The 11319-nt window shown below is 41.2% G+C and overlaps 1 protein-coding gene across 1 annotated transcript; it reads left to right on the top strand.

Moving 5' to 3' along the window:
• Positions 1-209: 209 nt before the first annotated feature.
• MARVELD2 (MARVEL domain containing 2) lies at positions 210-10806 on the top strand. The gene is made up of 6 exons (XM_074166345.1): positions 210-1292; positions 3405-3437; positions 4563-4699; positions 5569-5740; positions 6137-6187; positions 7108-10806. The coding sequence occupies exons 1-6, from the start codon at positions 210-212 to the stop codon at positions 7222-7224; spliced, it is 1593 nt and encodes a 530-aa protein (XP_074022446.1). The 3' UTR covers positions 7225-10806.
• The last annotated feature ends 513 nt before the right edge of the window (positions 10807-11319 follow it).

The raw sequence follows: 11319 nt of genomic DNA, 5'->3' as shown, positions 1-11319 counted from the left end.
GGCGCTGAGGGCGGCCGGGCCGGGCGGGGAGCGGAGGGGAGCGCCGGGTGTTCTCGGGCTGGGCACCCCCCCCCATCCCGTCTCACGCACTCTCCGGCGGGATCGTCCCTTTTCCTGCCGCCCTTTGGACTCGGCTTCCTACCGCCGTGGGGGTGAGAGGCGGCCGAGCCGGGCCGGGGAGCGCCCTGAGGCCGGGCCGAGCGCCAGCCATGTCGCGGAGCACCGGCTCAGAGGGCGGGCGGCCCCGCGGGGCCGGTCCCGGCTCCCCTCTCCCCCGGGACGCAGAGCCGGGGGCCGCCGCCCCTTTGCCGCCCCCGCCGCTCCCCCTGCAGCCCCCCTTTGGCCCCGGCGCCCACCCCGCGGAGGGCGCCCCGGCCGAGCTCAAGCCGGTCCGGCGGTTCATCCCGGACTCGTGGAAGAACTTCTTCAAAGGGAGACGCCGCAACGGCTCTAGCTGGGACAGCACGGCCTCCGACATCAGGTACATCTCCGACGGGGTCGAGTGCTCGCCGCCCTCCTCCCCGGCCCCTCCGCAGCCCCGCTCGGTGCCCGGCTCCTACAAGGATCCCTACGGAGGGTCGGGCGGGAGCTACAACTCGCGGAAGGAGGCCGAAGCCATGCTGCCGGAGGACCCCTTCGGGTCACTGGAGCACCGGGCTGCCACCGGCCAGACCTACAGCGAGCGTGTGGAGGCCTACAACCAGCGGTACGCCTACATGAAGTCCTGGGCCGGGCTGCTGAGGATCCTCTGCGTGGTGGAGCTGCTGCTGGGCGCCGCCGTCTTTGCCTGCGTCACGGCCTACGTCCACAAGGACAACGAGTGGTACAACATGTTCGGGTACTCGCAGCCCTACGGCTACGGGGCCGGCAGCGCCTATGGCGGCTACTCCTACAGTGGACCCAAAACACCTTTCATCCTGGTGGTGGCGGGAATGGCGTGGATCGTCACCATAGTGCTCCTGGTGCTGGGCATGTCGATGTACTACCGGACCATCCTCCTCGACTCCAACTGGTGGCCTCTGACTGAGTTCGGAATTAACGTGGCCTTGTTCTTTCTGTACATGTCGGCTGCCATAGTGTACGTAAATGACACCAACCGAGGAGGGCTCTGCTACTACCAGTTGTTTAAGACGCCGATAAATGCATCTTTTTGCCGCGTAGAGGGAGGTCAGACAGCAGCAATCATCTTCTTGTTTGTCACGGTGATCATCTATCTAATTAGTGCCGTGGTCTCTCTAAAGTTATGGAGGCACGAAGGAGCTAGGAGGCACCGGGAATTAATGGAGCAGGAGGTAAGCCATTAGTTATCATTTTGTATCTACTGCGTATGGAGTGATGGGGCATTGTGGCCAGCAGGTCCAGGGAGATGATCCTGACCGTCTAGTCCACTCTGGTGGGAGCTCACCTGGAGTACTGTGTCCAGCTCTGGAGCCCTCAGCACTGGAATGGGTCTAGAGGAGGGCCACAAAAATGACAAGAGGGCTGGAGCACCTCTCCTATGAGGACAGGCTGAGAGAGTTGGGTTTGCTCAACCTGGAGAAGCAAATGCTCTGGGGAAACCTTACAGCAGCCTTCCACTACTTAAAGTGGGCCTACAGGAGAGATGGGGATGAACTTTTTAGTAGGGTCTGTAGTGATAGGAGAAGGGGTAATGGTGTTAAACTAAGGGAGGGAAGATTCAGACTAGATAGAAGGAAAAATTTTTTTACGATGAGGGAGGTGACACACTGGCCCAGGTTGCCCAGGGAGGTGGTAGATGTCCTATTTCTGGAAACGTTCAAGGTCAGGTTAGATGAGGCTCTGAGAAAACTGATCTAGTTGAAGATGTCCCTGCATATTGAAGGGGGGTTGGACTAGATGACCTTTAAATGGTCCCTTCCAACCCAAACTATTCTGAGCTGTAAGATCTTTCCATGCTGTAGATGAAGTCATATCAGGTGTCTTCTCTGCAGCCTTTGAGGGTGAAATTTCACCAGTCATAACAGTATTTGAGATCGCCAAATGTAAGGTGTTTTTAAGATGTCTGATCCAAATTCTTGGAGGTTTGCTGTTTGGTTTTTTTTAATTCACTTTGGTAAGGAGCAGGCTCTGTTCTGTTTGTAATACTCAGCTGTCTTCCTGCCTCAGCTGATGAACTACTTCCTAGTGTGTATTCTCCAAACAAAGGAAGAAATGAACAATGTGCTTGTTCAGCTGCTCAGGAGGGTTAGGCTTAAAGCCACCTTGCATTTATTCGAAGACTGTGCTTCCAGCGCATTAAGTGCTAGCATAAATGACCATAAGAACATGAAATACTTATTTTTACTTTCTAGGCAAAACTCCAAGCTAGTTCTTTATGTCTTTTCAGCTTTCCTTACAAGAGCTACCAGAAAATAATAGTAATAACAGAGTTGGCTAGATTTTGGTGTCTCAGATTTCAATCTGCTTCATCTTTTTCACATCAAGTATCTTGCCTTGCTGCTGGCCGTGCCCTTACTAAGAGCATTCAATACTTGCCTGGTTAATAATAAACTGTAATGGTGGAGACTTATCACTATCAACTAGAGAATTCAAAGCCATTTGTGTAAAAGCTCCTTCACATGAAAACACCACCAAAAAAAACCCTTTAAAAATTAATAAAACTTAATATAGCATAAAAATTAACATATGCGAAGCCTACATAAGCCTAACTTAAAGGGAGGTCAGCATTTAAGTGATTTTAGTAGGAGAGCGAGTTTCAAGTTGCATTTCCTCTGCCTTGTGACTGCAGTCTGATTTGCAGTGTTTTCATTTAACACTGGTTTCCATTCCGCCATCTTGCATAGAACAGACTCCCCGTTTGAAAAGTTCATTGCAGCTCTTTGATAAAAGTTTTTTAACCACCATTAATATGCCCTGCAAGAATGAGGCGACTGCTGGAATTATACAGGTGTTCAGTCACTTCCCTGTTACTGTCCATGTTCTTTTATTCCAGTTATTTAACATTTCTAAAGGGAATACTTTTATAATATAAGTTAGGCTCTGGAGAGTGCTGTGCAAAACAGCTGCTGGTTGAGCTACCGGTTAGTGCACTGTCGTGTTTTCTAGGCGATGAATTAGGCTGCAGGGTGTCAGTGAGTTAATATGGGCTGGAATGTGAAATAATGCAGCAGACTGGGAAGTGGATGGGGTATTTCCTGCAAGCTGTTCCTTACAGCTCTGTTCTGGGAGCTCCTGTTGTTCTGGGGTTTGGGTGGTTGTTTTCATTCCACCGTTCTTAAACAGTCTTTAAATCACTTGATCTGCAAATATTCCTTATGCTAAATTTCTTCATACCTAAATATAAATGTAATTCTCTGTACAGCATGATTTTGAAAAATTTTAGATTTTAAAAGTCTGTGATTTTGCATACTATAAAACTTACAGTTCTCTCCATTTTTTTATAGATGAAAACACAGTCCTCTTTTCCAGAAAAGAAGGTAGGAAATAGAAATTTATTTTTCTGTTTACTGGTATTTCCAAATGGTTGTTATTTTTCTTGTGACTATTTTGATTGACCTATCTATTTCTTTACTTACCTGGCTTGGAAAAGATCAGGTTTAATTCTGTACCATTGTCTGGACAACATTGTCCTACCTAGGAGATTCAGAAGAAGCTTGTAACTGCTAGCTAGGCTAGGTTATAAAATTTACTGTAAAAAGAAAATCTGATGACTGGCCTCTGTATGTGCTCTTACCCTCTTTTAGTGACAAGTGACAAGTTCTGTAGCATGTATCACAGAATTCGGCAGACATAGCTAGAACAGCAGGTCATCTGATGCACTGTAGGTTCTAGAGACTCTTTCCTCCTGGCTGTCTGCTTCATGTGGAGGAGAACCAGCGGAAACACAGTGGTTGGTGGTCCAGGAGTTGAGCCTTTTCCTGTGTTTCTGAGACTTCTCTGAAGACCTCCTTATCAGTTTCAAAGTTATCAGCACTTTTAGTGGTTCTGCCGCACAAAGATGCAGTTTCATACTGTATGTGCAAAGACTGTACATTATCTTAACAGCAGATGGTGATGATTCCCAGAGAATTTATGGTGAATTTATTTCAGTCTTAAATGTCTCCTGTTAGATACCTTGAATTTCCTAACACCTTTTTTCTCTGTTACTTCTGTACTGGATCAGGATCTTCTTTTATGTGTTCCAACAAGACTCCATGTGCTTTAGTTTCTGTATCAAGTGATAAATTGTGCAATAGGAAACAAGGGGAAAAGGGGACTCCAGAGAACTAAGTGATTCCTGTCCATTCACAAATTAGATGGAAATCCAAGGAAACTTCCTTAGATTACTTTTTAACACATACAAGACAAGACCAAATAAGTATTTATCTGTCACTGGTACCACTCTTAGGACAAACTGAAGATGGGTACTGTGTGCAAATTTACTCATGTTTTAGTTACAATAAGGGCTGTAAGAAATACCTATGATTTGCTTCTACTGCTGCTCAGTACTGGTATCTCTGTCTTCAAATGAGTTGAGCATTTTGTGGTTTATATATTATTGCATTTGAAGTAAAACTGACTCCATTAAGAACTTCTTTTTTTTTTTTTTTCTTTTAAAACAGTATGAAAGTGATGACAGACCAAGAGAAGAGGTCACTTATAGGCAACTTAAATCAATGGAAAGAAAACCAGAACTACTTAATGGTCATATACCTGCAGGCCATATTCCTAAACCTATAGTGATGCCAGACTACTTAGCGTAAGTTACTTAATTTTGATGAACAAACTTATGGAGAATACTTTTCACTCAGCATTTCTCATATATACACTCAAGAGTTTCTCTACCATGCATGTGCCATAGGAACTCATAATTCTGTATTAACTTAATGTTAAAAATAGAGAGGATGGGGGCTGGTATCAATGGCATAGAACCAGTAATATAAATACAAAATCATAAATGTAAAAAATCCCACCCAAACCTCAAATGCTAAAGCGGAATGTTATAATCTAGTAAATACAATAACTGCCAAAGGAACAGCAGACCACCATGCAGATAATTCAGAAAAAAATAAAATACATGGGAAATTACTTGTCTTTTTAACCCCTGAAATTTGACTATTCTTGTACTTTCTAAATGCTAAATCTATAACATTCTCCCTTTTAAAGGGTAAGTCTTTCCATGGTGAAGTATGAGATCATAAATTAATTTTTATATTATTTGCCATAGAGTAGGGCACAAACTGAAACACAGGACGTTCCACCTGAATAGTAGGAAAATCTTTTTCACTGTGAAGGTTAGCACAAGTTGCCCAGAGAGATTATGGAGTCTCTATCCTTGGAGATAGTCAAAAGCCGTCTGGACACAGTCCAGGGCAGCCAGCTCTAGGGGGGCCTGCTTGAGCAGAGAGGGTGGTCCATATGACCTCCGGGGGTCCCTTCCAACCTCAACCATTCTGTCATAGAATCATTCAGTGATTCTCTGATGTCAATGCTTCTCATACTTGCAAATTTCAGCAAGTTATGAGATTGGTAAACAATAGAGAAATACTATCAAGGTGAAGGTTCCTTGTGTTTGTTGAAGTCCTATCTCTAAAACTGGTCCTTGAAATTTTTTATTTTTTTTTTTAGGAAATACCCAGCAATTCAAACAAATGAAATGCGAGATCGGTACAAAGCAGTATTCAATGATCAGTTTGCTGAATACAAAGAACTGTCTGTGGAAGTTCACGCTGTATTAAAAAAGTTTGATGAGCTGGATGCATTGATGAGGCAGCTTCCTCACCATCCTGAAAGTATATATGTAAGTAACTGTGAAACGGGCTCAAGGAAAACAGGTGTGGTATTAGGCAGTTTCTGGCTGTCTCTAGCTAGGGTGCAATATCTTGTAACGCTTGCAGTGACTTGGTGGGAGAGGAAGTTTCCCCAAATATGTTAGTTCTTATTTGGTCATCAGTTAAGGATACCAAGTTGCAATTAAGTTGTAGACTTGTTTTTGTTTGTTTGTTTGTTTGTTTGGACTTTTTTTTCATGCTGCTAGCTTTCAAGTTTGAGTTACCGTTAATGTACTTTCACTATTTCTCAAGTACAAAATTTAGAACTAAAATGTTACAACTGTATTTGATCAAATGAGAATTTTACTTTATGAAGATACGGAGCACACTTGAAGTGTTTGAAAATGTGTGGTCTTTCTCATTAGGAACAGGAAAGGATATCAAAAGTTCTGCAAGAATACAAGAAGAAGAAAAATGTGAGTGTTTTCAGCTTTACATTGTTAGTGAATCTAATGAATATCAAAGAGTGTAAATAGCCAACATGTCTGACACTAGGTGCAATTCACTATCTCAGGGTATCCTTAACTACTACAAAGCTTTGTATATTTTGTCTTTGAAAACTTTGGCAAAGTTAGGAAACAGCCCACTCCACTCATGCCAACAACATGTTTCGGGAATAATGAGTCCATTAGCCAGATGTGGGGAAAAAAACCCCAAAAGTTAAGATTTTCATCTTCTGAGACTATGTCTCATCTCAGCATTCTGTATTCAGAAGACTGGTTACTTTGGGGGATCCAGTTCACGTATATTCACTGACCGACACAGCCAACAGATAAGTTAACAACAGAAAACATAGTCTTACCTTGAAAAGAAGTTTTGTATTTTCTTTGTGGCATGGAACTTAAGACTCACAGAAAGCAATTTTCAGTGTAATCCAAGAGGTTTCACTTTGTAATTTTTAAATATGGGCAGTAAATGTGTTCCATTAAAAATATAATACATTACAAATACTTTTTTTCTTTTTTCCCCCATGGAATTCAAATTTTGTGTCCATGTTAGTTAAACTTCATTGCTTTTTTGGGGGAGGGATTTATTAGCTATACCACAACACACCTATAAAATCCAAATGATGTAGTAAGATGTCATTTATATTTGCAGTTTTCTGTTTAAAAACTGCTCTGTTTATTAAGTAACTACAGGACATGAAAGCAGAACCTCTTTTCCAGCCTTTTATGAAGAAAGGGGAAGCAGGAAATAAGAAATTGTGACCAGGGAAAAAGAGTGTGCATAATATTTATGTACTGTCCTTACTCAAAAACATAACTGATAATATACTATTCTTGGAAGAATCTGCAAGTGTAATATATTAATGTAAAGGTTTTTGTATTTTTGGCAGGATCCTGCATTTCTGGAGAAAAAGGAGCGTTGTGAATACCTAAAGAATAAGCTTTCTCACATAAAACAACGAATTCAGGACTATGATAAAGTTATGAATTGGAATGTAGAAACTTAGCTATGCCTTCACTTTGTGCATACTATTCTATTTTTTAAATTGAGATGCATATTTTAAACTATTTATTTACTCTCGGAACAGTACAACTACGGGGATTACTTAATCACTTTGTCACTTATTTAGATGTGCGTTACTAGTAGGTTTTATAGGCAGATCCAATTTTAAATCAATGTAATGAAGTTACCAGCCAAGTTTAGAAAACCTGTGCTAACATTCTGCTTTTATTAGATGTACACAGCCTGGTCTCTTAAAGGTGCTTACTTTCTTTGAAAATACTGTATTTGCAAACTTGCAGAGCCCACTGGAGAAAGCATTTCTAAATGCCATGTCAAAAGGTTGCACAGAAGTCCCGTTAACAATTTCAGATTTCATAGGTGATACCTTAATGATATCAGAGTTGGGCTGTTCTTTCTGGGTGGGGTTTGTTGGTGTGCTCATATTGAATAATTTTGGCAAATTGAAAATCAGTTTAATAAGACGTATTGTATTTCCAAATGCTCTGCTGTATGTCAGAAATAAGCTGGAACTTCACCCAACAAGAAATGCAAAATAACTTCCTATTTAAGCAACCATAGTAACGGGGGGTGGAGGGTAGGTTGTGTTGGGGTTTTGTTGTTTGGGATTTTTTTTTTTAATTCCCCCTCTTTAGAGGTAATGCAACAAATTTATACATGGCCTTCAAGGAACAGAGGTACAGGATGAGACTCACATTATGTTCCATGAGTGTTGCAATAGTCCAGTGTGCTCAGCATACCTTTTCTGGGTCATCTTAGTAAAAGTCCATGGGTTTAAAGGCAAGACACTATTCTTCATCAGCAAGTAACACGATGTTTTGTCTAGGCAGCAGTTGTTTGTGAACTTGGCATTCAGAAAGTAAACACAGCAAAATTAATTCTCATTCAGAGTATAAATTATTAATATCCTTTATAAGGCCAGGTAAAATGTTTTAATAGACATGCTTTCCAGAGCATATCAGTATACATTTTTTATATTTTATCATGGGGATAAGTTTGTATATGCAAATGTTTTCATAAGCCAGTAAATTCTCTTTGTATCCTTTGTTTACTTTTTTACCTATTAAAATTCTTAGAAGCGTTAATAGGTTCTTTGTATAGTTTTCTACAACTGCAATTTGTTTGTTCTGAAATATATTTTAATTTGAAAAAAACACAACTCAGCACTGTAGCCATGTTATTCTATTGCTTATACAGGCATTTTTTTAGAAAAACATGCCCTGATTAAGGTTATTTCAAATCTTTATTAGGAATCATTTTTTCTTTAAAAGAAAGTTTTCAACTTTTGCCATAATTAAAGGCAAAACATCAGGAAAGCTATTTCCAGTTTAGAACAGCAATGATAGTACCTTCTCTGTTCTTCAGTACTGGAAATGCATTAATATACCTCACTCTCACAGTTATGTTTCATTTTTGAGCCCTTATCATTCACGCTGCAATCCTGATGGCTACAAACCCACGTTCGTATTTACAAAGTCGACATTCCAATTTTATCAGCCACTTAACTCCAAGAGTTTTAGTGGATTAAGTAAATCATACAAGACATCACGGGAACACCGAAAGAATTTGAAAACTTGGCACCTTTTCATTTAAAAGCCTACAGTCTCATCTACCTGGAAAGTGTCTCAATACTTTCATCAGTCTGAAATCAGATGACAGTCAGTGCTATCTGTCTCTCTCTGGTTCAGGTTTCTATTCTTTTCAAAGAAGAGGAAACCTCTCTACCTTATAAAGGAGCTGGGCCAATTGTTTTATACTTACTGTGCTGTATACTTAAACTTTTCTTCGTAAGAGGTGTCCTTGTCCAACTCCCTGCAATCTAAATGACCTCTCACTGTATACCCAGGTTTCTTATTTTTTCTCAGTGGAAGTTCTGGGCATGGCATCAGTACCAGGAGAAGAAGATTAATCCAAGTTTAAGGATCAACTGATGTTTATATAGTGCTAAAAAGAAGCTGACTGATGTTTTCTTTGGAAGATTCAGAGTCTGCTCCCTTAATAGGTCTTCCTCCCGTAGGACACTGAGACCCCGCTCCACGCTGCCTTTGACAGTGGTCTGAGTTTCAGTCTGGGAGAAACTGGCTCCTGACCCCTCAGAGAGTGCCTGCATAGCCTCTGTAGAACTATCCTTCTTCTCTTTCCCTAGAAAGTTTCCAACAAAGGGGTTGGGAAAAGGGGACACCATGCCTGTGGCTGGAAGGAGGAAATAAACCAAGTGGAGACAGCTGTCTGTGGATCCTCCTCATTTCCCAGCAAGGTGCCACAGGTGTGGCTGAATAGATTTTTCAAAAGCTGGGGAGAGAAGATAGGTAGGAATATAGAATACTGCCTTCTGCCAGCCTTTTGGGTTTTAAACAGGATTAGTGCAATGCATGGCAGTGGGGTGGGATGTGCTGAGCATTGAGCCCCAGGAGAAGGCTCAGTACCTTCACAGCTTAGGAAGTCCAGCAGGGCAACACATTGCGACCATTACAGTAAATTACTTGCTCAGTCCTGGATCCATTACAGACCTCAGCGCTGCTCAGCGCGCACTTCTGGTGCATACAACTGGTGAGCTGGTTTTGCTCTAACCTACCAATGAAGAACTTAAAAGAGACTTGTCAACACTGCTCTAAACAGGCCAAAGAAAAAATACTAGTCTAAGGAATATTTTTCTCTCAGATAAAGTGAAATTAATGAAGTAAGAATTAATGGCTGGGAGCTGAAGCCAGTCAAATGCAAGACAGAAATCAGGAGGAAATTGAGTGACAATTAGTTACAATCAGAACTATCAGGGAAAGGAGTCTCTTGATATCCTTAAAGAATAGAAGGTATACTTCAGGCAAAACCACCTTGGTCTCTGTGCAGTCTTTCTAGTTCAGCTCTCTCATTCTGTGTTGTTGTGTGTACGTGTAAAGAGTCTGCTGTGTGTCTTACTCATGTGACTGTTTTTTTGCAGAAGGTAGTCAACATCTATTTCAATCTTAAAAAGTAATATTGCCCTACATCAATGGGCACACAGCGTCCACTTCCAATTACAGCCTTTCCTCAGACACTGAGTGTATATAACAAGAACTTTTATCCTTCAGTCTTCCTCCTAGAAAACACCCGCCTGGCTCTACAGATCTACAAAGGGAAAAGTCCAAGAGACTTACAGTTTCCAGGAATATAATGGTTTTCAAACTGGACCTGAATAAATCAATAAAAGCGCTTTTTTTTTGTCTTGATAAACAGCTGGATATCCATGATGAAGATAACTGTGGCAGTATCTGCATACTCTTTACTAATCTGTACATTTTTGCAGGGCAGGTGCAGCAGCACCTAACAAATGTAACCAAAAATTTGTATTGCATAGCAGGGTGGACTAGCTTTCATGACAGTGCATCAACTAAAAATAAGTTGTGGCAATGAAAATCTAATTGATTGGAAATTGTAGAAGAAGCTATCCAGTATTTAGTTTATTAATCTCAAAATTCTGGTGGGATTTGAAGCATCTGGACAATAATAATATACAAAATGATTGTGTATGCTGCATTCCTGTCCAGCATTGAAATTCTTGGCCTTGACAATAAAAAATATTCCTGTTGTGAAAGAAGTCTTATTTCTCTCTTCTATTAAAATTGTCAGCTTGCAGACGTTTTTCGATTTCTACATTTTATAAACTGGACTTTGTCACTTTTTAAGAAAGGATGGCACGTGATCTAATGGGAGTTCATTAAACTACAGCTTTATATTCAGTTCCTAGAAGCACATCTTGACCTCTTAAACTAAAGAAGTCCTCTTTTTCTATCTTCAGTAGTTTTCATTATTTTCCTTCAAAATATCTTGGATTTTTCCTGGGTACAGTATAATTGAAACCTAATTAATTTCTCTTCTTGTCCTGGTTCAAGGTAAGCCAGAACTAACTTTCTTTTCAGTAGTTTTACTTTTCAGTTAAGTCTCTTCGAACTGACTGAAATTAACAGCATATTTTTCAGACAGTGTCTGCTAGCAGAGCGGTAAGGCCTGATGTTTGCAGTGAATACCAAGGAATGGTATGCAGAGAGGATCTTGCTTATACTTACTGCTGTAACAACCGAGGTCAGGTCACTTTGTTATGTAC

The sequence above is a fragment of the Numenius arquata genome, chromosome Z, assembly GCF_964106895.1.
Source record: "Numenius arquata chromosome Z, bNumArq3.hap1.1, whole genome shotgun sequence".
In the NCBI taxonomy this organism is placed as follows: domain Eukaryota; kingdom Metazoa; phylum Chordata; class Aves; order Charadriiformes; family Scolopacidae; genus Numenius; species Numenius arquata.
The sequence above is the reverse complement of the archived record's forward strand: the minus strand, read 5'-3'. Positions and strand labels throughout refer to the sequence as shown.

Bases quoted from the DNA above. Each gene is read 5' to 3' on its own strand.
- MARVELD2 (XM_074166345.1), top strand. From the start codon at position 210: ATGTCGCGGAGCACCGGCTCAGAGGGCGGGCGGCCCCGCGGGGCCGGT. The intron at 1,293-3,404 runs GTAAGCCATTAG...ATTTTTTTATAG, and splicing joins GGGAATTAATGGAGCAGGAG to ATGAAAACACAGTCCTCTTT. The intron at 6,188-7,107 runs GTGAGTGTTTTC...TATTTTTGGCAG, and splicing joins AATACAAGAAGAAGAAAAAT to GATCCTGCATTTCTGGAGAA.